This window comes from Rana temporaria, chromosome 1 (genome assembly GCF_905171775.1).
Source record: "Rana temporaria chromosome 1, aRanTem1.1, whole genome shotgun sequence".
NCBI classification, from domain to species: domain Eukaryota; kingdom Metazoa; phylum Chordata; class Amphibia; order Anura; family Ranidae; genus Rana; species Rana temporaria.
In genome coordinates, this window is record NC_053489.1 from 297,233,125 (window position 1) to 297,259,408 (window position 26,284).

The window sequence follows — 26,284 nt, forward strand, 5'->3', positions numbered from 1 at the left end:
GCCCATCATTTCAGCCTAATCAGTGCCCATCTGCAGCCTTGCCCATCATAGCAGCCTGATCAGTGCCTATCTGCAGGCTTGCCATTGACCATTAATGAAGCCTGATCAGTGCCCATCTGCAGCCTCACCATTGCCCATCTACAGCCTCGCAATTGCCCATCATTGCAGCCTGATCAGTGACCATCTGCAGCCCTGCCCATCATTTTAGTCTTATCAGTGACCATCTGCAGCCTTTCCCATCATTGCAGCCTGATCACTACCCATCTGCAGCCTTGCCCATCATTGCAGCCTGATCACTGCCCATCTGCAGCCTCGCCCATCATTGCAGCCTAATCTGTGCCCATCTGCAGCCTTGCCCTTCGCTGCAGCCTGATCACTGCCCATCTGCAGCCTCGCCCATCATTGCAGCCTAATCTGTGCCCATCTGCAGCCTTGCCCTTCGCTGCAGCCTGATCACTGCCCACTGCAGCCTTGCCCATCATTGCAGCCTGTTAACTGCCAATCTGCAGTCTTGCCCATCATTGCAGCCTGATAACTGTTTATCTGCAGCCTTGCCATTCCCGGAATATACAGAGCCTGATCTCCTGTGTACTCGGCTCAGCTCACAGTCACACCCAGTCCAGCCCCTTGGCCCGACTCCTATGATGGACATAACACTGTCCAATGCCGGGACCTCAAAGCTAGGAGCTGTCCACGGGGCGTGACTATGAGCTGAGCTGAGCACACAGGAGATCCGGCTCTGTCTATTTCGGCAGTGCTCGTTTCATCCGAGGAAGCCCTATATCGGCATATAACATGCACACACAATTTGCCCACCTATTTTAAGGGGGAAAAAAGTGCGTGTTATACGCCGATAAATATGGTAATTAAAATCTCTACCAGCAAGCTTACATACTTCTCCACTCCTCTATTCAACAATGACCATTGGAGAAGTATAAGAGCTTTCTGGGAGAGATTTAAGACCCCTTTCACACTAAGGCACTTTTTGCACTAAAATAAATTGCCTCTTCTGCAGCCCCAGTGTGAATGATCAAGTGATTTCACGCTGGGGCGGTGCACTTGCGGCATCTTTGGGGTGGTGTGGGAGCGGGGTGTACACCGCTCCTCCACTTCCCCTGCTCATTGAAACAAATGGGTGCCGCTTTCATAGCACCTTAAAAGCACTTTCAAAGCAGTGCTAAGCAGCCAATTTTAACCCCTTCTAACCCTTTCTGGGGGTTAAAAGCACCCCACTATCAGCACCAAAGTGCCACTATAACAGTGGTAAAGCGCCCCTAACACTAGCGGCACTTTACTGCTAACGCCCACACCGTGTGAAAGGGGTCCTAATTACCTCAAAATTGCCTCATTCATCAAGGCACTGCTAGACCCTTGTGGTCTCTTCTTGAGGTGAGCTACTAGTACTCACTGGGTGAACTCTGGATTGTGAAAAGAATTGTGACCACATTACCCTGGATGGGAAAAGGAGTGTGACCACAACACTTTATTCTGATTCTCGTTTTCATCGGTCCAAACCGATCGTGTGTGGGCCCCATCAGTTATTTATCCATAGGTTAAAAAAAAACAATCTTGATACCTAACCGATAGAAAAAAAAAGATCGTTTGTAGGCACTTCCATCGGTTAAAAATCCATGCATGCTCAGAATCAAGTCGACGCATGCTTGGAAGCATTGAACTTTTTTTCAGCACGTTGCTGTGTTTTACGTCACCGCGTTCTGACATGATCGTTTTTTTAACCGATGGTGTGTAGGCACGACTGACCATCAGTCAGCTTCATCGGTTAACCGATGAAAACGGTCCATCAGACCATTTTCATCGGATGGACCGATCATGTGTACAGGGCTTTACAGTCTTCATGCTTTGCCCTTACCCTATCTGCCCTACAATGCCCAATGAAACAGTTCTTGTCACCACAATCACCACCACCACCACCAAACCAAGTAGTCCATTAAAAATGCATATAATACAAAAATTGTGACTATTGGGATATTTAAATTAGTTTGCCACTAACTCCCAATTGGCTTAGGTGGAGATTGTGATGACTTCTTACCACCTTTCCACCTTGGCAAATCAGAGGAAGCCTTGCATTAATTGAAAAATTACAAGGTACAACCGACTCTCTATATATCTGGCATTGTGATGCCGGAAAACAGCTCTGCACACAGTATGTAGCATAAGCAACTACAGTATATTACAGCCATAGCAGCAGTCAGTCCGTTCTGGCTTGCAGATAATTTGTTTGATCTGCGCTGGGCCAATTTATTTTTAAAGTGTGAGACAGCCTGGGATTTTCTTTTAAATATACAAACCTTATGTTTGGCAAATATTTTCCAAATTTTATTATCCAGTCTTTTAGCCCTCAAATTCATAGTACTCCCTCTGCCCCATGAATCACTGTCCTGCACATACAATACATCCATAAACAGATAGATATATAGATAGATAGCCATTTCAAACTAAAATTAGATTTAACAAAGGCACCGCTATCCATTTGCAGGTGCTATCAATGTGCATTCCTCCTGTGAGCTGGGAACACCAAAAGCCAATTTTTCCATGCAGGTTTACCATCAGAAATAGATTGTGATAACAGGCTGGTGGCATCAAAACCATTAATAATATGCAAGCTTGGGACATCTCACTAACTGCTTGACTGATTTCATTTTGACTGGACCGGTATTTTATAAAATTACCCAATAAAAGCTTTTCATCATGTTTGTTATTATAGGATAATTTAGTAGAGAATCACTAGTCCAGCAAGAATGCACTTGCTTCAAATAAAGAAAAAAAAATGAATCCTAACTTGAGCTCAGTGAACCTTTACTAATTTACCCCTTATATATTCTTTAGGTATTTACATTATATTTTGCCATAATAGTTCAATAAGAATTTAATACTACTCACCATTTCAGTGTTTTCTATGACAGCTAGCACAAAGAACACATATTCTTGTCCATTCTGCAGTGGCTTATTCTCAAAGCTGCCATAGTGTTTCTGATCACCCAGGGTAAACTCCGTTGGAAGAATATCAAAGTGAGCTGCAATGTAGGGTTTTGAGTCAGCTTCTCTCTTGAAACGAATACTTCTTCGCCTCCGTGAAATGTCTTTCAGCAGCTGAAAACAGTCAAGGAAACAGGAATATTACGTTCAAAGTTAAGATACGGTATTGTCCTTCTGTGCATCCACCCTTTGAGGTATATCCCTTATATCCATTATCCACAGAAATGGATGAACAGTAAGGCAGATAACTTCTTAACAGGCTTACCTGGCAAAATCAATGCCCCAATGTGGTAGCACAATGCCAGATAGGAAAATAAATAACTGTGCAAAAACAAAAGGCATCAGGGGCATCACTAATGCATTAAACATGAAACCTTGAAATGAATAAAAAGAGTGATCCACTCACAAGGGTTCCATGGAAAACATACCTATCATTTCCTTAACATGTTGCTATGGGATACAGTAATCTGCCATTCAGTACAAGGACCATCATCACAACTGGTCTAGTAAAGCATGTGAAAACTGCAGTGTATTAAAAGCGAACAATGTATGTAGTAAACAATGACTGAGCCCATTTATTTCCAGAGGTAGAAGTGCTTGTAAGTGAATGTAGAAATAGCAGCCTGCTGTGGCCAGTGTACAGTCTGTGATCAAGAAACAGTTTTTTCCAGTAGGCCGCTGTAGTGTTGACCTGCCAAAAGATAGCATGGAGAAGTGCCCTCTCAGCTGTGGAACACGCACAGTGTCTGCTTCCGAGTCTGGTTGCTTAGGTGAACAGTTTTGGGATCACTCTTTTTCAAGCCTCTTTTGGACTAAAGCACCATCATACACAATGTTTGGGGGTTCTGAGTAATTTTCTAGTAAAAGAAAATTATTATTTTTACATGTAGGAGAATAGGCCCGGTATGGAAGTGGTTAATACTAAAGGTAGTAAAAGATCTGCCTTCCATCTGGTCCTGACTCTAAGCAACTAAGAGCACAAGCAAGCATAAGCAAAGAGCAACCAAGATATATTCTACCTGTATAGATTGAATGTGGGGGAAAAAAATAAAACAGAACATACAGTATGTCTTTTTTTGTAAATACAACAGATTTTAAGACAACCCAAAAATCAAATTCTAAAGGAGTTACATAGGGGTTGGTTTTCTAAAGGCAAATAAACTGTGCACATTGCAAAGTGCAGTTGCACTCTACATGTGCATTTGAGCTTCTGCTCATTTTCTAAACTCTGGAGCAACTGCACTTGCAGAGTGCAACTATACATTCTATTTGCCTTTAGTAAATCAACCCCTTGGTGCCAGGGCTGGTAACTATGTGTCAGCACCAGACAGTCCAGTGGCTCTCCTCTGTGTCATGTAGGCATATGTTTTATTTTCATATTTAATTTCACAGATCCTTTAAACTATACAGTTTATTTCAACCCCAACTTCAGGAAATTTTTAAATGAATTGCTTGTTTGGCCTATGGGAGAGGAGAAACACTTGTAGCCTCACTGAAAGGGATACTTCTTTAGTTGCTTGGATTTGGGTCTTAACGACAAGCAGGGAAAGTGTTAAACATAAAAACTGAACAAGAAAAGTGTTAAACAAAAAATTAAAATTAAAAGGGAAATATTTAAAACAGGAAAAACAATGTAATACCCAAATAATTTTGAATATAAAAACCAAATAAAAAATATCTTTTTTATTTAACTTATAATCTAGCAATAACTCTCCTCCATGATATAAATAATGTATTCAAATTAATGCAGTTGAGAGGTTAATTGAGGAACTGGTCTCTAGCTAAATCAACTGCAATCCACTGACTGCCAAGAAGGAAACAGCATATTAAATGGTACATTTTGAAGAGAATGAAGTAACATGACTGAGACATCTTAACAGTGTTAAAGTAGTACTTGTCTTGGGAAAGACAAAAAGATAAACTTTCATTTTAAAACACTTAGGGGGTTATTTACGAAAAGGCAAATCCACTTTGCGACTGCACTTTCAAGTGCACTAAGTGCAGTCGCTGTAGATCCGAAGGGGACATGCAAGGAAAATAAAAAAACATAATTTTAGCTTGCACATGACTGGGTGATAAAATCAGCAGAGCTTCCCCTCATTTCAGATCTTCCCCTCAGATCTACAGCGACTGCACTTTCGAATGCACTTTCAGTGCACTTGTAGTGAAAAGTGGATTTGTCTTTCGTAAATAAGTTAGTTTTCCCTAAATGTACATTAGCATCCTCCCACTTCCTTTGTACCACTTCCTGTTAGGTAGTGCATACACCTTACATTATTACTATCTACCATAGCATATTCTTCAGGACTACATTTTTCATTATGCCTAGCGCAAATGTGCATGAGCCTCCCAATTACTGATAAAAGTTTGTAGGGATGCGGTCTGCACCAACATACAAAAGCAGAGGAAGGACATCATAGGGTAGACATGCCTCTGCTCTTCCTTGCTTTTAAAGTGACAGCTCTGCCTCTGGAGCCATTGCCAGTCATACCAATGTCACTTTGTAGTCTGATGATGGGAACACGCATGCAAAGATAAGCCCATTCAAAGAAAAGGGGCCACCCTAACACTGTAAAGTGAGGCCAGCACTATAGGGACCATTTGGGGCAGGGGAATGCACTCTTCACAACACTGAAAAGCAGTGTATAATATAAGTTGGCATTAGCAGTAGAAATATCAAAAGAACATGTAGGGCCAGATTCACAGAAAAAGTACGCCGGAGTATCTGCTGATACTCCGGCGTACTTTCAAATTTGCAGCGTCGTATCTTTATTTTTAATTCACAAACAAAGATACGACGGCATTTGGCTAAGGTCCGACAGGCGTACGGCTTTGTACGCCTTCGGATCTTGGGATGCAATACTTCGGCGACCACTGGGTGGAGTTTGCTTCGTTTTCCGCGTCGGGTATGCAAATTAGCTGTTTACGGCGATCCACGAAGGTACGCGCGTTCGTCGCATTCTCTTACGTCGTCGCTAGTCGGTTTTTCCCGTTGTAAAGTTGCACTTGCTATTTAGGTGGTGTAATATTAGACAGCCCATGTTAAAGTATGGCCGTCGTTCCCGCGTCAAATTTTAAATTTTTTTTTGCGTAAGACGTCCGGGAATATGAAAGGACGTAACGCACATCGCCGTTCAAAAAACACGTCGGGGCGCCGTAATTTCGCGCAAAGCACGGCGGGAAATTTCCTAACAGAGCATGTGCAGAACATTCGGCGCGGGAACGCGCCTAATTTAAATGGTACACGCCCCATTTGAATTAGGCGGGCTTGCGCCGGACCGATTTACGTTACGCCACCGCAAGTTTACAGGCAAGTGCTTTGTGAATCAAGCACTTACTCTTAAAACTTGCGGCAGTGTAACGTAAATGACATACGTTACGCCGCAGCGCAAGTACGTGAATCTGGCCCGTAGACTTTAATATCACTTTAAGGAACTAAAAGGGTATTTATGGTACTAATGTGTTATTTATGGTAAAAGAAGAAATATGTTTTCCATTCACAAAATGTTTAAATGTTTTATGTGATAAATGTACGTAGACAATAAATATATATATATATATATATATATATATATATATATATATATATATATAAAAGGACTCTGGGTTTATTGAGAATCATTTTCATTTTCCAGTCAATGCATATCTTATTTCCTCCACCATTAATTCTACAATGAGGCCTCAACTCTCAATTATTCTGGTACAAAGTGGGCAGCAACCCATTCTGACCCAAAAAATTCTGAATTAATAAATGTTCTTTATCAAATCATTACACACATTAACGCACCACAAAGTACAGAATGATTAAAATGGTCCTTTGTTATGGGAACCAGCTTCACATACCCATACAATGTAATTTCCACAAAGTTCAATGTGACTCCTTTTTATTCCTTTGAAACTTTATATTGTAGTAGAAATGTTCAAGGTTATACCGAAGCGTTTGTCTCACAATGTTTCTGGATATTAATAGTGTTTGAGACTTTGTGTGTTATTATAAAGAATGTTGATGTACAGTATGTGGGTTGTTTAGCGATTTATATTTGATGGGTTACCCAGGGTTAAATAATGTCTTTAATTTGTAATACTGTAGTGTGTCTTCAGCATTTCATCATAGTATTAGTAATGTGCCTTATAATAGTTTATATTTAATCATCTGCATGATTTGCTTTACTTTTATCCATTTCACTTCTTTTATTATTTAGGAAACAATGTGGTCTTTAGTTACCTAGGATAAGAAGATACTCATCCCCATTAACCCCCTGCCTGATCTATTAAATTGGGTATTTGCTCACATTTATATCAAATGTTATATCCTTAAACATTTTAGCCTAGTTCATGGTATAAACTGCTGGTAATGATATTCTGACAGCAATAATAATCCATGATATATACAATGCCAGTCTACTGAATAGCAGATATAAATCGTTCCACTCTGAACATGGGAAATCCTCCAAAATTGCTTTATAGTGATAAATGTATACAAAACATTTTTTTAAAGCCTAAACAAATTGTATGTGAAAGCCAATATGTTTCCCTGGTGTTGTAAATATATACATTAAAGTTGACGTTTGCTGGTGTAGATAAAGGGGTAGATTTACCAAAACTGGAGAGTGCAAAATCTGGTGCTGTCTGTGGATGGTCACCAATTAGGCCGCGTACACACGGTCTTTCCAAACCGATGAGAATGGTCCGACGGGCCATTTCCATCGGTTCACCGCTGAAGTGGCCTGATGGTCTGATGTGCGTACACACCATCGTTCCAAAAACCGATCGGGTCAGAACGCGGTGACGTCAAACACACGACGTGCTGAATAAAACGAAGTTCAATGCTTCCAAGCATGCGTCGACTTGATTCTGAGCATGCGCGGGTTTTGAACCGATGCTTTCTGTACTAACCATCGGTTTGGACCGATCGGGCAGCAGTCCATCGGTTCGATTTTGAAGCATGTTTTAAAATTTTGGACCGAAGGAAAACAGACCGATGGGCTATACACACGGTCGGTTTGGACCGATGAAACTGAACCTCGGTCCATTCTCATCGGTTTTATCCGACCGTGTGTACGCGGCCTTAGCTTCTAAGGTCAGCTTGTTTAATTAAGCTTTGACAAATACAAAAAAAATTTAAAATGGAAGCGGATTGGTTTATGCAGAGCTGCACCAGATTTTGTATTCTCCAGTTTAGGAAAACAACCCCAATGTCTTTCAACTCTCCTCAAACAATATCTTCAAGCTGCTACAACCGAGTAAGCTTTAAAAAATATTTTTTTCACACCGAACCGCGTCAGATGTGAGTGTAAAAGATATGTGGTTATATATAGATATGTATTGCATGTATTTTAACTCTAGGGTTCTGTACTGTAGGGTGTCGATATTTTACTTGTACTTATCTTCGCCATAGTTTTCACTCATCGACATGTCATCATTGAATAATCAAAGTGCAGAAGTCAATGCTGGCTTGTTTCATATCTCATGAACTGCCTGGGAGTGATCAGCTTTATCAAAATCACACAGAATTATGAAGGCACATATTAATAAGATACCTGATAAGCTTTTGTGAAGTGTTGTTATGGTTACCTTCTATTTGTGTAAATAATAGGATCCTGGCAGGCATCATCATCATCTATGTGAAGGTTAACCCGATGCCTGCTATTGCTCCCTGCCTGCTTTATAATATCATAAAATGATTTTTTTTTAACAAAATGTTAATTATTTTAAACTTGTGTTTGTTTATACATACTGTATATACAGTGCCTTGAAAAAGTGTTCATACCCTTTAAAAAGACACATAAGGACAGATCTGTACTAGAAGTTTGTATTACTATACAGTTTTTCACCCCAATCTTCCTACATACCCCCAATTTATTACACCCAAAGCTTTATCATCTGACACAGCAGCAGCCAATACTGTTAAAATGGAAGCTCAGTCAAAAACTAAAACCCACTAATCAAAAATACAAGTTCCAAATAATGATGAAAAATTGGGCTCACCTGACAAACCATTTTTACGTGACTTTAAGAAAACTGAACACTAAAGCCCCATACACACTATCAGTTTTCCTGCTGGTTTTCTCTTCAGGTTTACCAAAACCATGTAGTAGAAGGGCCTGCCTGATTGCATTCAAATTGAAATGCTTAAGGTTTGACCTCAAATTAGATGGTTTTGGTAAACCTGAAGAGAAAACCATCAGGAAAACTGATAGTGTGTATGGGGCTTTAGATCTGGGGCTGCCCTGTTTGCTACTGTTGCCTAATTGTGCCCTGCTGCCTCTTAGCAATTTTCAAACTGGATCATAATGCTTCCTCATGTCTCTGCCTGTAATTGTAATGCAACTCTGTCCTGGCCAGACATGCTGTTCTGCTGGTGGGCAGAGCCAAACATTTTGTACTCTGGCTGTCTGGCCATCTAAAGACTCCACTATTGACTGACACAAGGAGACTGGGCAGTTACATACTACATGGGCAATTCTTTTGTAATCCAGGAAAAAATTAACTGTAGTGACATCACAAGTAGGAACTATTTGATATCCTACATTGTGCAACCCAAACTTTGAAGTATTACAGCAATTAAACCACTAAACTGCACTTCAAATAATTTCTAAAGTTTTGTATATTACTACCAGAAACTATTAAGCCGCATACACACAACCATTTTTCATGTCATGGGAAAAAACGACGTTTTTCTCGACGTGATTCTTGTCAAGCCTGCCTTACATACACACGATCGTGAAAAAAATGCTCGAGCAACACGTACGACGGCACTATAAAGGGGAAGTTCCTTTCGGATGGCGCCACCCTTTGGACTGCTTTTGCTGATTTTGTGTTATTAAAAGTTTGGTAGGAGACGATTCGCGCTTTTTAGTCTTCGTGCTTTTCAGTCTGTTACAGCGTGACGAATGTGCTATCTCCATTACAAACGCTAGTTTTACCAGAACGAGTGCTCCCGTCTCATAACTTGCTTCTGAGCATGCGCATTTTTTCCCTGTCGTTAAAGCCTACACACGACCATTTTTCACGATGACATGAAAAACTACATGAAAAATTATAGCATGTTCTAAATTTTTTATACCCATTTTTCACAACGAGAAAAATTCTCCGCAGCCTACACGGTCGTTTTTAATGACCAATTTAAAAAATGGCATTTTTCTCATCATGAAAAACGGTCGTGTGTACGCGGCATAAGGCTTGATTTTTTAAAATAACCTCACATTTTTCTTTAAATTGCATTGCTTAAAAAAGATTGCATAACTGTTACTGTTCATAATATAAGAGAAATGACTATCAGTGCATTACAACCGTATCTTAGTCTGATGACGATCGAGCTGATTTATGCTTTACAAAACATTATTTGGAAAACATCTATGCCAGTAAGCACAATTATGCCAGCATACAAATAATGTCCAACGTGTGCACTGAATAATTGTTAACTCACAATATATACATATAGTTCAAGTATTCATGCGTAAAACTGTACAGGCAGTTCCTGCATAAGCATGTTTTCTGAAGCAGGTCGAAGGAAACCAAACCAGGTGTTAGCAGCAATTTAGACCAGATGTTCTGGAAATCATGATTGATATCTCTATGCCGACACATCAACTCTTTAAACTTTAATATCAGGTTAACATAGGATACCCAATGTCTCATAGTAGGATGAGATAGCACTTATTTCTGTATTATTCATTTTTGCACCAGAAAAAGGCATCTGGTCAGCACTTTATGGATGTGGTCGTCATAGTCTGAAATACAATAAATATCCAGTATGCAGGGTAAAGTGCCAGCATCAAATGAAAGAGAGCTATAGAATTCTAACCCCATTATATAGTGCAAGAATTATCTCTCAGCCTGGAGTATGCAGTAATTTTGGTGTACTGTACAGTGAGGGAAAGTTAGTTAAGCTTTGGAAATGGGAGCTAGAAGCGGATTGATTACAAAGGCAGTACTTGTAGGGTTTCTTACTGTTTGCCTGTTTTAGGAATCAGTTCTGCATTTCACTTTGCTCTTATTGGGGGTATTTTGCTAAACAGTTAAAACATATCTGTGCAGAACAGTTGTTCTTTTAACTTGTACACTGCATTAAGAAAATCAGCAGTTAGGTTTCCTGACTGAGCTTGGAATGCATGATATAACTCTAGGTATTAAAAATAAATAATTTCTGTACTCTGCATAAAATCATTTCTTTGGAGTTTATTGAGGGACACAGGAAGTCATAGACTGTTTGATTACACTGCTGTCTACAGGCACATTGGACACAGGCAAACCATTGTGTCCCAGCTCAGGCTAACCCCCTCCCTTTGCCAGCACTAAGCAGTACCAGACAGAGCATTATCATAAAGACAAAGGGGTAAGACCTGTGTCTCTTATTGGACTCCAAGAAAAGGATTTTATGCGAAATACTAAAATCTTTTTTTCTTTATTGTACCTTGAGGGGCACAGGAAATCATATACTGTCGGGACATCCAAAAGCAGTCAAACTCAGAAATGGGCAAAAACAAATAACCGTGGATAAGCTAAACATAGAAGCTTACGCCTAAATCTGCCACTGCATGAGACCAAATTTAGTAGGAGGATGGCAAAAGTTGGTGATAAAATCTTTTGAACTAAACTTCATGTCAGAGACAAGACAATTCACACCAATCAGCTTCTAACTTCAGCTTGTTCAATTAAGCTTTAACAAAAAAAAAGTAAAAAAAACTGAAAGCTTATTGGCTTTTATGCAGAGCTGCATCAGATTTTGCACTTTACGGTTTTAATAAATCAACCACACAGTATGAGAGGAACCCCTAAACCAAGACCATAATGAGGAACTGGTCAATCATTTCAAAGCAGGATTTGGGACAAAAATAATACATTTTCCAACAGGGAACAACTCACTAAGCATGAGAGACATGATGAGGGAACACCTTTCCAAGGACTGAGATTGGGCACAGAACTGACTGTCCTAGCAGAGAAAGGCTAGAGAAGGCTCTACACCTCAACTGACCCCACGATCCAAGGAGAAGTGGAACAACAATTAGGAGTCTTATCGTGATGGGAAATAACATTCACCTGATTAAACCCAAGTCAAGGTAGCAAGGCCTACACCCTAGTGGTCCTATTTAGTTTTTAGGGCACTCCCTGTAACAGTCAGAGGATACCTGCATCAAAAAAACTAATTTTTTAGTATGCAGATGAACCAGGGTATTATGGGGTTCACCTCTGACATCATCCATCTACAGCACACCTTAGTGTGTGGACCATTTTCCCATTTACAGAAGTTGTAAGGAGCTTGCCCTCTGAAGACCAAACTGAGTAGAACATGATTTCAATCAAGTCAGGAACCAAAACAACTGCCTCAATACAAGAAGAGCTCATGTTCCTTCTAGTTGGTAAGGGTATGTTAGGTCAGGAGACCTGCTAAGGTAATTATTCCACCATGTAAAAGGAACTACCTTTTCTGGGAATCCAAAGTATAGTCCAGGAGATGGGCATTCTCAAATGGCAGGAGCTTACCAAAAGTGGGAAGCCTTAGAACTGGGGACTGGTTAATCAGCCCAGGGACTACCTCATCCTCAGAAGTACTCCATGGATACAGCATCTGCCTCCCAGCACCTTAACCAGAGTGATCTCTGCTTTTGTATGCACAACAGACCAATATAGGACACAAATATACATGCTTCCAGCAGGTTATCACAGCTGAAACATACAGCCCCAGACATCTTCTTACACTCTGCTTTAAAGAGGCTTCTAGCTGCTGGTTAGTAGAATCCTTAAAAATAAGGCTTTTGTCAGACTGGCATTTCGATCAGGTCTGCTTTTCAGTTTTTCAGGTGAACCTGATAGGAAGGTCAGTTCATCCTTATGGACAGGTTGGTGTAAACAGACTTGTGTCCACTTACACCTGCCTACTTCCGGGTCCAATGAGACACACTAAAAAAAAAATGGAAGAGGACTCCGTCCTCTTCCGTTTAGACTGAGAAAATCGGAGGCAGCCAGGTGTAAACACTCAGTGTAGTCTGTTTACTCCTAACCAACCATAAATCAGAGCAGGTTCTACCTGTGTCTGCAGACACTGAGTGGACATGGTTGTGTCATCTGCCCGCTCTGCTCCAATCAGCAGGGGACCAGGTCAATGATTCACTGCTGATCACAACAGAATCTGGCATGTGTGGGATCCTAGAAAGCACTGTACTAGCCTAGTTGTTTCTCTACTAAGGTGGGCCGCTGGCAGATTCACAGTTGATATTTTGAAGTTCTAGTCCAAAGAGGAACAGATTCAGCAATTGCTCAGGGGGGGTACAAGCCCCCCCCAGGGTGCTTCCAATCCTTCAAGAGGAATACCTTAAATAGTGAGTACAATGAGAAGGTCTTTGTAGCTGTAGGAACCCTTAAAAGGCCCATGAACGGAGATAGCATGCTGACCCTCCAGATACAGAGTAGTACATACTCTTGCTAGGGAAGACTCTGATGAAGTAGACCCTATAATCACAGAGCAACTATATTTCAGATTAAAGACACCAGTGCTTTCAGATGCACAGGGTAAATATCCCTGGAATTGTCAAGAGAGTAGGAGCTAGAGTCACCCACTGCAGCGGGACTGACCCTTCTGTCTTTAGATACATATTGTGACCATATGAATGAAAGGAAAATCCAGATGACTGAACACCAAACTGAGATCCAAATGCCTTTATTCGCATAAAACCATGAAGAACATGAAGAGCACTAAATGTACAAGCAAGGGAGGGAGCATGATCAGGGAACATGAATACCCTGCAGTGAGGAAATCATGCTGTTGGAGCTGGCTCATTAGTGAGTAGCGTGGGTGTTTTGTTTGTTTTGACCATATGAAGGTGATGCAACTAACCTCAGGGTACAAGGCAAGGCATCAGGCCTTTGGTAGCTGGTGAGGATCTGGCCTGCATATTTTATTTTTTTGCCAGTGTTCAATCCTCCTATAGGCAGCATGACCTGGCAATTATGACTTTTGACTTCCTATTTTTCTCAATGGATGAAAAGGAAACAACATTTACAAATGACAGGTTTTGTGGGAGGGTATAAGTGACAGATACACACAACCTTCTAACATATAGGCAACCACAAAATATACACCTCCCATTCACTTGCTGCATGTAACCCTCGCTGGAGAGGCATGCTAGGCAGTTCCACAGCTCCAAGCTGTGACAACATAAATACACTGTGCCATGTTACAAAAGACTATACAGAGGAACATAAGGTGAGAGACCTATGAAAAAAGCAACAACTGAGTTTAAAATGCAGCACAGAAATGTTTCCCCGCTATCACGTTACCACAGAAGTATCACATCAATGGACAATTGATTGCAGGATAGAGAGGGCTTTGTTATGACTGTTACATAGTTTGCAGGTTTGTTTTATATTGATTTTTTTTTACTTGTTTTCCCAACTTTTACCAACTAACTTAATTGTTAGTTGGTAAAAGTTGCTAGGAGGTTCTACAATGTCTAATATCTGTGTAGTCTAAGATAACAGTACATAAGTGATCATGATCTTATTCAATTATTTGGAGAGGCCTTAATTGTTAATACAATGTAAATTAAAGAATGATTTCTCCAAAATGAAAACTCTGTGAATTGTACGTTTTAGTAAATAGTATACAAACAATCTCTACATATTTTTTTTAAGGTGGGGCATTCTTTTTACAGGCCTTATACATGTTATACATTGCATTACTCAGAGGTTTTTCTCTTTTTAAAGGATACTATTTGTATTATTATTTTTAGGATAGCTACAGTAGGAGAGATTATTATAAATAGGAAATAAAGCAGAGAAAAAGGGGTTGCAGGCAGTATATCCTGCTAATGCTGGACTTTAATGGCATGACTATAACTATCCTGTCCCTGACCTGACAGGACCCTTAACATCCCTTATCCTACACATCTGTACATTGACCCCTTCATCTTCAGCCCTCTATCATATGTGACCTGCACATTAACCATTTCACTTCCTGATGCCTCTGTATAAAACCTGTAATGTACCCTTGCCAAGTGTCATATTTTAACCCCACTAATTCTGGTATGTTTTTTCATTTGAAAAATATTGTGTCACCTTGGGGTGACTACTTTACAAAAAGGGTTAATTTTTTAGTTTTTCATATTGACCTGCCATTTTTGTTTGCTATTAACCAGTTCCAGACTTTCCACTGCAGATATACTGTAGCAGCCGCTCTGCAATGGATCACTTACCTAGTATGTGATCCGACACTTCTAGATCTGTGGCATACATGCACTCCACCGGCGACCCGCTCCTGCAGTGATTAGACACAGCAGGAGCTGATCTGCAGGTACCATAGACTTGATGTACGCCGACACCCGTCGATCATTAGGGCAGAGTGCCAGAACAGCAGTCTGCCTATGTAAACAAGGCAGATCGCCATTTTGTCAGTAGGGAAGGCATTGATCCTGTGTTCCTGCTAAGTAAATGCACCTATCACACAGTGAGATAACACTGGTTAGGCATACAGTTAACCTTTTAAATGTCCCTGCTGTTTAACCCCTTCTCAGCCAGTGTCATTAGCATAGCTCCCAACTGTCCCTGATTTGGAGGGACTGTCCCTGATTTAGAACAATGTCCCTCTGTCCCTCTTTTCCCCTCCATTGTCCCTCATTTTGGTCTGATCTATAGACTGTATATAAAATGCACTTTTTATCTTTCAAAAAGTGTTTCTCAATGCTAAACCTTTCATCCAAATTCTAAATGGTTGCATTTGTAAATTTTAAAAGCCAATATAAAGGTATAGTAGTGGTAAAAAAAAGCCCTTATGGTTTTAATTAAAGTGGTTGTAAACCCACATTTTTGACTTTTACCTACAGGTAAACCTATAATAAGGTTTACCTGTAGGTATAAAGAATATCTCCTAAACCTGTACGGTTTAGGAGATATTCCCCCCGCAATGCGCCACTGATTGCAGCGGCACATGCGCAGCGGGGATCCTCGGCTAAAGGACCGGCAGCCGCCGGATCTTGCCGAATTAAAGTCTCCCGCGCGCATGTGCGGGAGTAACGTCTTTGCCGCTCCAGCTAATCACAGCGCTGGAGCAGCGATACCCGGAAGACACGCCGAGTCAAGATGACATCTCGCTCAGCGTGGACCAGGTAAGTTCCTTTCACCTTGTTCCGAGGTAAGTATTTCATAATGAGCTAATATGCAGTGCATACTTGCTCATTATGGCTTTTGCCTTTCAGGTGAAAAAAATAAATACAAATTAATCGCGGGTTTACAGACGCTTTAACCTTTTTTTTTATTAATTCTCCTTTAAGGGTGTGTGGCAGAGGGCGTGTCCTATGCCTACGTACGTTTTCCAGTAGGTGTCCCTCATTTCCATCTCAAAATGTTGGGAGGTATGCATTAGTACAGTGACAGAGCATATTTTTAGCACTGATCACTGTAATCGTGTCACTGGTCCCCAATGTGTACACATCACTGAAACTGAAAAATGATCTAGTAATGACGGGGATGAAACATGCTGATACTAAAGTGGTAAATAATCCCACTGATGGGTTGGCAAAAGCGATTAAGCCAGCAAGAGAGGTTGACATTATTTGTTTCTGCCTAGGACAGTAATATAGGCCTGCGAATGCTATACTGCGTAGTGCAAGCATTAACACATTTTAGTTCATTTTTCTAAATGTACCCTGAAAAAAGATTTCATAAGCTTAATCATGTGGTTAATAAGATGATGGATTCTACCATCCAAACCACAAAGTCACATTTGTTTCCTTGTAACTTTTTAACCATGGCGCAGACATACCAGGAACATTAGTTGGTAAGAAAAGAACCACAAAGTGCAGGTCAAAAGTTAAACTGCATTGCAAATTGCAATTTAGCATTTGTTTCAGATTTAGCCGATTCTACTAATGAACCCGACCTTTAATGGAGTTCATATCCATAGAGATTAAGCCATTGCTGTATAATCATTTCACCTCTTTGAACTTTAACATCTTTCTTTGCATTGAGCAAAGAATAAAATATTTATTACAAAGAGAGGAGATCAGGACATTTTTGTGCTTTAATTTAAGTAATTAAACATTCTGTCCCTGCAGGCGTACAACACAAATTATAAGTCCAGGCTGCAATTCATATTGATGTTATGTAGAAGTGGCATATGGACAGTGCCAAGAATCTTCTTTTAATTTTAGCCAAAAAGACTGTAAACAAACTGCTTGAAAATCTTCAATAAAACAATGGATTTTGCACAACAATAAAATAAAAAATGCATATTATTCAACATTACCTCATCTAGTTCCATTTCGTCTGGACTCTCCCATGGCTTAGTAAACTTTCCACGGGATTTCTTCAAAGGTACAATAACAATGTAATAGCCTCTGTAAGAAAATAATAATTATTCAATAAATATATAAATATGATGAACCAATGAAAAATCAAATAAATCACGTTTATATATAACTTTTACAGATACCAATATTTACGGGTTACGGGTTTTACGGGTTCTCCTTACTCAAAGGTCAGGTCTATTGCGCACAATACAATGGGGATCGAAAGTTTGGGAGCCCCAGGTAAAAATTTGTATTCTTGTACATAACGAAGCTAAGGAAAGATGGAAAAATCTCCAAAAGGCATCAAATTACAGATTAGACATTCTTATGATATGTCAAAAAAAGTTTGATTTTATTTCCATCATTTACACTTTCAAAATTACAGAAAACAAAAAAATGGTGTCTGCAAAAGATTGGGCATCCTGCAGAATTTATAGCATGCACTGCCCCCTTTGCAAATCTGAGACCTGCCAGAGTCATGGATTGTTCTCAATCATCGTCTGGGAAGTTCAGGTGATATCAATCTCAAAGGTTTTAAATGCCCAGACTCATCTGACCTTGCCCCAACAAATAGCACCATGGGTTCTTCTAAGCAGTTGTCTAGAAAACTGAAACTGAAAATAGTTGACGCTCACAAAGCTGGAGAAGGCTATAAGAAGATAGCAAAGCGTTTTCAGATGTCAATATCCTCTGTTCGGAATGTAATTAAGAAATGACAGTCATCAGGAACAGTGGAAGTTAAAGCAAAATCTGGAAGACCAAAAAAAATATCAGACAGAATAGCTTGCAGGATTGTGAGAAAAGCAATTCAAACCCACGTTTGACTGCACGATCCCTCCAGAAAGATCTGGCAGACACTGGAGTTGTGGTACACTATTCCACTATAAAGAGATACTTGTACAAATATGGTCTTCATGGAAGAGTCATCAGAAGAAAACCTCTTCTACGTCCTCACCACAAAAATCAGCGTTTGAACTTTGCAAATGAACATATAGACAAGCCTGATGCATTTTGGAAACAAGTTCTGTGGACCGATGAGGTTAAAATATAACTTTTTGGCCGGAATGAGCAAAGGTACGTTTGGAGAAGAAAGGGCACAGAATTTAATGAAAAGAACCTCTGTCCAACTGTTAAGCATGGGGGTGGATCAATCATGCTTTGGGGTTGTATTCCAGCCAGTGGCACAGGGAACATTTAACGAGTAGAAGGACAAATGGATTCAATAAAATTTCAGCAAATTTTGGATGGTAACTTGATGCCATCTGTGAAAAAGCTGAAGTTAAAGAGAGGATGGCTTCTACAAATGGATAATGATCCTAAACACACCTCCAAATTCACAGAGGATTACATCAAGAGGCGTAAACTGAAGGTTTTTTTTATGGCCTTCACAATCTCCTGACCTTAACATAATTGAAAATCTATGGATAGACCTTAAAAGAGCAGTGCGTGAAAGACAGCCTAGAAATCTCAAAGAGCTGTAAGACTTTTGTAAGGAAGAATGGGCAAAGATACCTCAAACAAGAATTGAAAGACTCTTGGCTGGCTACAAAAAGCGTTTACAAGCTGTGATACTTGCCAAAGGGGGCAGTACAAGATATTAACTCTGCAGGGTGCCCAAACTTTTGCAGACGCCATTTTTTTTGTTTTCTGTAATTTTGAAAGTGTAAATGATGGAAATAAAATCTAACTTTTTTTGACATATTATAAGAATGTCTAATCTGTAATTTGATGCCTTTTGGAGATTTTTCCATCTTTCCTTGGCTTCGTTATGCACATTAATACAACTTTTTACCTGGGGTGACCAAACTTTCGATCCCCACTGTACACAGCTGTCATGTACAAATGTTGGAAATGCAGGAAAGATTTCCGACCTAGCTCAATATGTTAGAGGGAGTAACCTGCTTAGGACTAAGAGCCTGTGATGAGTAACATTGGTCATAGGACTCATTTTGAAGCACAGCTTGGGCCAGGCCACATGACCCATTTCTACACCTGTAAACGTAACAACTGACCGCATCACTAGGAGGAGGGGGGGCACATTTAAAGCAGAACTTCACTGTATATGATTACCACAAAACAAAAATGCTATTTAATTCATTTTTAATATTCAAAGCAAACTCACCCATCTATCCATGATGCAATGCTATATTTTGTTGAAAAATCACTTTGAAAAGACCCCCTAACATCTCTGGCCGTTGCCATCTTAAATGAAGGAAGATGATTCATGTACCATTTACTTCCTGGAATACATCTGCCTTTAGCTTAGGCATGCAGGCAAGAGGGAGTGCTTAGGTAAGAAAAAACCCTCCCCCCCTCCTGAAGACTCCTGGGATGTATGACATTATTTTCCTAGGCATGCAAACCAGGAAGTAATGGAAGAATTTTTTTTAAAAAAAGTTTAAAACAAGTATGATATAATTTCCTATCTTTTTACTAATGTTAGCAGCATAAGGTTTAAAAATAGTCAATGATGATTTAGAGAGTGAATTTCTGCTTTATGTTGATTTAATACATGCTGCTTTTACCAAAATATGCCTAACATTTCAATATATTTTTCACCAACCACAAAAATGATGATTTTTTTTTTAAATATTATTAATAATAATAATAATAATAATAATAATAATAATAATAATAATAATAATAATAATAATAATAATATCAAAAACGTAATTTAAATAAACTAAATGTCAACATTCCTTTAATCAGCTTCAAATGTCTGTTGTTTCATTCTTGAGTGGCACATGAACAATTTACATTTTGCTCTATATTACCATAAATTAATTCTTTGAATTAATTACAGACTTAGCAGTTCTTCCGCTACAGCACACCTTTAGAAGCAAACGTATGAATAAGGAATTACTTTTTTACAATGCACCACAGGCAACTACTCATTAATGCAGACAACAAGCAACTGCATTTCCAGTGTTTACGTTTACATGTGACTTTTTTTTTTTTTTTTAAACACAACTTGTATACATTAGCATCTATATTTAGCCTTACAACTTTCACAAATTGTATTTGGAAATTAAATAGATGTTGCCTCTTCTATTCCTATATGCATACATGTAACCTTAGGCCCGGTACACACGAGCAAACATGTACGATGAAAGCGGTCCGTCGGACCGTTTTCACCGTACATGCCTGCCAGAGGGCTTCTGTACGATGGTTGTACTAACCATCGTACAGAAGTCCGCGCGTAAACAATACGCGGGGCGTGTCCGCGTCGTCGCCGCGACGATGACGCGGCGATGATGCGGAGACGTGGGCGGGCCTGCCATTTAAAGGCTTCCACGCATGCGTCAAAGTCATTCGACGCATGCGAGGGACGGCGGGCGCTCGGACATGTACGGTAGGTCTGTACTGACGACCGTACATGTCCGAGCGGGCAGGATTCCAGCGGACGGTTTTAAAACACGTCCAGGAATATTTGCCCGCTGGGAAAAGGCCCGGCGGGCAAATGTTTGCTGGAATTCGGCCCGCTCGCGCCTACACACGACCAAACATGTATGCTGAAACTGGCCCGCAGACCAGTTTCAGCATACATGTTTGGTCGTGTGTACGGGGCCTAATAGTTAGCATATTAATGCCAAGATGCATACATTGCACTTGTTTCTTTCACTAATTTAACTTTCAGTGTCATGTTGTAAGCAGCTGTCCTATCAACAGCATATTAAAATAATGGTGCTGCTTGATGCAGGTATCATAACGTTACCTATTACCACCTTGCCACTGCTCCTGAATCATAAACATTGCAGCGCTTTTGGGTATAGGGCAGACACTACATAACTCTCTGCCTCTCACAATATAGTTTGTGGACAATTGCCAGGATCAGGAGTGATGTTATGTGGGATGTAAGTTCATATGCTTATATGCTTAGCCATATGCAAACTTTTTCAGAAAACTAGCTTTTTGGAGATCTGGAGTGGTGGGCCAGGTGAGACGAGTGCTGGCAACGTAGAAAAGTAGGCATCTAAGCAATACTGTTATTTTACAGTGCTTAATACAATAATGTGCCAGCATAAAATAGTACACTTGTACAATCTGGCGGGTTAACTTCCTAGTCTGCTCTCCTCAAACACTGATAGCTCTATGCTCTCCCTCACTGTTCCATCTGAATCCATCTTCTCCATCAGTTCGCCATGTACAATGGTTTCTCTCACTTGGGAGACAATGAGCTGGATACAATGGGCCAGATTCACGTAGGGAGCGCGTATTTGTGAGCGGGCGTAACGTATCCTATTTACGCTACGCCTCCGCAACTTTGACAGGCAAGTGCAGTATTCTCAAAGCAAAGTTGCGGCGGCGTAGCGTAAATAGGCCGGCGTAAGCCCGCCTAATTCAAATATGGAACATGTGGGTGTGTTTTATGATAATTTATTGTGACCCCACGTAAATGACGCTTTTTACGAACGGTGCAATGCGCCGTCCGTGAAAGTATCCCAGTGCGCATGCTCCAAATTAACCCTGCAAAAAGCCAATGCTTTCGACATGAACGTAAATGACGCACAGCCCTATTCTCGAACGACTCACGCAAACAACGTAATCAACAGAAAATTTGACGCTGTTCCGACGTCCATACCTAACATTGGTACGCCTCATCTACGCCTCATAGAGCAGGGGTAACTTTACGCCGGAAAAAGCCTAACGTAAACAGAGTATCTGTACTGCGTCGGCCGGGCGTACGTTCGTGAATAGGCATAGGCATATCTAGTTTATTTGCATATTCTAGGCGTAAATCAGCGTACACGCCCCTAGCGGCCAGCGTAAATATGCAGTTAAGATACGACGGCGTAGGAGACTTACGCTGGTCATATCTTAGAGAAATTCTGGCGTATCTGATTCTTCGAATCAGGCGCCAAGATACGACGCCTCAGACTCAGAGATACGACGGGATATCTGGAGATCTCCTACGTGAATCTGGGCCATACTATATAACTTTCCTTTAGATTTACCTTTAACTATGTAGTGCAAGGGCCTGTCTGATTGCAAATTGAAGGTGTTTAGGTTTGACTTTATATTATATGGTTTTGGTAAATCTAAAGGAAAAAATGGAAAGAAAGTTGTATAGTGCGTATCCAGCTTTAAAGGCCTCTGGAGTTACATTGTCTCAGCACCTGGCTAGATTCTTAAAGATGCAAAACAAAAAAAACAAAGGCTAGTGCTGCACCTGAAAAATAGATATAAAGATAATGGGGTAGATTCAGGTAGGGGCGCGCACTGCTACGGCGGCGCAGCGTACCGTTTTTACGATACACCTCCGTAAATTACTGGAGCTACGCTTCATTCACGAAGCATTTGTTCCGTAATTTGCGAAGGCGTTTCGTAAAAGGGGCAGGCGTAAGCGCGCGTCATTTAAATGATCCCGTAGGGGGCGTGGATCATTTAAATTAGGCGCGTTCCCGCGCCGAACATACTGCGCATGCTCCGTTGGGAAAATTTCCCCATGTGCATTGCGGTAAATGACGTCGCAAGGACGTCATTTGCTTCGACGGGAACGTAAATGGCGTCCAGCGCCATTCACGATCCACTTACGCAAACAACGTAAATTTCGAAAATCGCGACGTGGGAACGACGTCTATACTTACCATTGGCTGCGCCTCCTAATAGCAGGAGCAGCCTTACGACTAAAGCGACAAACGCAAACGACGTAAAACACGACCGCCGGGCGCACGTACGTTTGTGAATCGGCGTGAGTATGCAATTTGCATACTCTACGCTGACAACTACGGGAACGCCACCTAGCGACCAGCGTCAGAATGCAGCCTAAGATACGACGGCATAAGAGCCCATAAGAGCAGTTCATATGTAAACAGATGAAATAAAGACCAGTATCCATTTTGCTTGTAGATAAAAAGGCTGGAGGTGAGGAAAAAAAGATAGTCCTTTGCACTAGATGAGATCCTGATTTCACACCCAGGTGAAAATAATTATATCCTGCTTACCAGAACTCTGTGACCACTAAATAATGGTCTCACCAAGTGCAGGGAATAGGGTCTCCATAGGAACCTTATCTCTTGCTAGAATCCCCACTGCTCGTATGGATCTCGGAAGATGGAAAGCAAAAAAAAAAAATGCTCCTATAGTGCAGTCCTTCAAATGTCCAAATTTAATGGTATGTAAGTTTGCACTTACAGAATAAAAGGCTTCAAAACAGCATGTGTAATAGGAGAAGTTTGGAACCACCAGGACTCTTCCTAGAGCAGGCCACCCGGCCAAACTGAGCTATCGGGGGAAAAGAGCCTTAGACAGGGAGGTGACCAAGAACCCGATGGTCACTCTGACAGAGCTCCAGTGTTTCTCTATGAAGAGAGAAGAAACCTCAGGTCTGTATGGTAGAGTGGGCAGACGGAAGCAGACATGTTTTTTAGTGGCAGGAATGGGGAGACTAGTCAGGATCAAGGGAAAGATGAATGAAGCAATGTACAGAGACATCCTTGATGAAAGAGCGCTCTGCACCTCAGACTAGGGCAAAGGTTCATCTTCCAATAGGACAATGACCCAAAGCACACAGTCGAGATAAAAAAGAAGTGGCTATGGGACAACTCTGTAAATGTCCTTGAAAGGCCAGCCAGAGACCAGACTTGAACCTGATTGAACATTTCTGGAGAGTTCTGAAAATGGCTGTGCACGGACACTCTTCATCCAACCTGATGGAGCTTGAGAGGTTTTGCAAAGAAGAATGGGAGAAACTGCCCAAAAATAGGTGTGCAAAGCTTGTAGCATAATACTCAAAAAGAGGCTGTAAATTGTGCCAAACGTGCTTCAACAAAGTATTGAGCAAAGGCTGTGAATACATATGTACATAGGATTTTTTTTAGTTTTTTACTTTTAATAAATTTGCAAAGATTTCAAACAACGTTCTTTCACTTTGTCATTATGGGGTACTGTTTGTAGAATTTTGAGGAAAATAATGAATTGAATCCATTTTGGAATATCACTGGAACATAACAAAATGTGGAAAAAGTGAAGCACTGTGTGTTTATGGATGCACAATATTTACATTATGCACTAAGCATGAGCAACAGGCAGTGTACAAAAATGTGTGCAGTGCAGAAAAATTAAGCATGCTCCAACAAAACAACTCTTTGTCCAAAGGCATTCAACAAAAATGTGAGCTAAGCCAAGGTTCTGTTCACCTTACCCACACATCTCACTACACCAAAAGCTTCATAAAACTAAGGAATCTGGGCCATCAGGGTCAAAGGTTGTTGGCATGTAGGATTCAATCCACAGTTCCCATTTTGCAGAATTTTGCCATTCTGTCATTTTATCTAACAGTCATTTTTACAAACAGCATAACTTGAGAGACTCAGTGTTTGACCTCTGCAAAAGACACAGTCTGGGTACTTGATGCTCTAGCTATAACCCAATTCACTGCTGTAAGAATGTGCATAACTATCTTAAACTGGGTGCTAGCACACTCCTTAGGCTGCCTGTTCAAAATGGCTACATAGATGTCCTTGCAGGATGATTTATCAGTAACAGTATAAAGCATTTGATAGACCCTAATCCAAAACCTATACCCCTTTGGACAATCCCAACAAATATGTCAAGAAGAGCCATCCACATAACGTACATGCACATGTGGGGAACCATTAAGGACCCTAATCCAGGTGAGGAAATGGGGACCAAAGCCACAACATTGAAACATAAACTTCAGATAATTCCAACCCAAAGAATCAAATGTTTTTTCAATGTCCAAGGAAATAAACATTAACAGGCTTTTCTGTTGGCTGGGTATATGGAGCAGGAGAGGAAGTACATTATTGCTTGCTTGTCTGCAAGTGATAAACCCCAACTGATCTTTGGAAATTAGCCCTATTGATGCCTGGCTTATCCATTTTTTGATAATGAGTCTCCTGTAAGCAGACCACATCAGAATGACAAGACCTACAATAACGACAAGCTTTAACCCTATTTTGGAGGTAATTAAGACCCTGAGTATTTAGAGAGATTACGGTCAGGTGATCATTGACATTGTCAGGTGAGATCAGAGAGGAAGTGGAAAAGGCAGGAACAAAGGTGGAAGGGGAAAATTAATAAAATATAAAAAAGGGTTAACTAGTTCTGCAGGGGGCACACAGGGTCAAAAAGGCCTGGATAGAAAGGGGGGGGGGGGGGAAGTAGTAGAGCACTAATCAAAAGGGCATCAAATAGGCACCAATTATGGTAGTAACATGACAAACCAGATCGGGACAATGGAACACACTGCAGTGCTATAGCGTAAGTGTTGCAAAGACACAAGCTAATATAAGATAAAGACATAGGGCACCTATTGTTTTAAAAAAATATATAAAAGCTACCTTAAAGTGGAGTTTCCATCCCAATTTTTTTTTTCATTATTGTGCTCATTAGACCTAAAAAAGTAAAAAAAAAATACATTTTTTTTTTACTCAACTGGAAATGCCTGTTGCTATGCGGTCCCACAAAATCTGACTTTGAAATCACCTAGGATTCTGACATCATCTCCCTCTAATGCTCCTGGGAAATGTGTGTCATCATTTCCCAGGATGCAGTGCGCTGTCCAATTATCACTCCCCATCCAAGACTTCCAGGAAGTAAGTGCTTGTAAGCTTCACAATGCCCACAAGCAAAATGACAACGGTGTAGACATAGTTTTATAAACTATCTTTTTTGAATATCTATGCAGATCGGCAGCGGATTGTAAAATAGTAAGTGACCGGATTTATATTATAAAAACGCAGGATGAAAGGACATACATTTAAAAAATGCTAATTGTGGTTGGAACTCCACTTTAAGATTTCCAGTAGTAAGGGCTAAATATTCTAATAGTAGCGAAACAAAATGAATGAAAGCAAACTGGCAAAATGAAATGTATTACAGGTCTCTCTGCCATGGGAACTAACGTACACCAGGAAAAAACAAGCTCATGTAGCCTACAACTGCAAATGCACTATTATATTACCATAGGGTGGTCAAAAACAAGATAAGGTAGTTCCAAGAAACTCTATTGTGGTACACCTCCGCCCCCACATCAA

General features: G+C 40.5%; 1 protein-coding gene across 49 annotated transcripts in view; it reads right to left on the bottom strand.

The window, feature by feature from the left end:
* PTPRD (protein tyrosine phosphatase receptor type D) overlaps positions 1-26,284 on the bottom strand; it is a 521,758-nt gene that overhangs the window by 141,746 nt on the left and 353,728 nt on the right. For all 49 annotated transcript variants that reach the window (XM_040357869.1, XM_040357852.1, XM_040358160.1 and 46 more), the window contains 2 exons: positions 17,240-17,330; positions 2,902-3,111 (listed from right to left, as the gene is read on the bottom strand). In XM_040357869.1, coding sequence (XP_040213803.1) covers positions 2,902-3,111; positions 17,240-17,330 — 301 coding nt within the window. The remainder of the gene's footprint in view (positions 1-2,901; positions 3,112-17,239; positions 17,331-26,284) is intronic.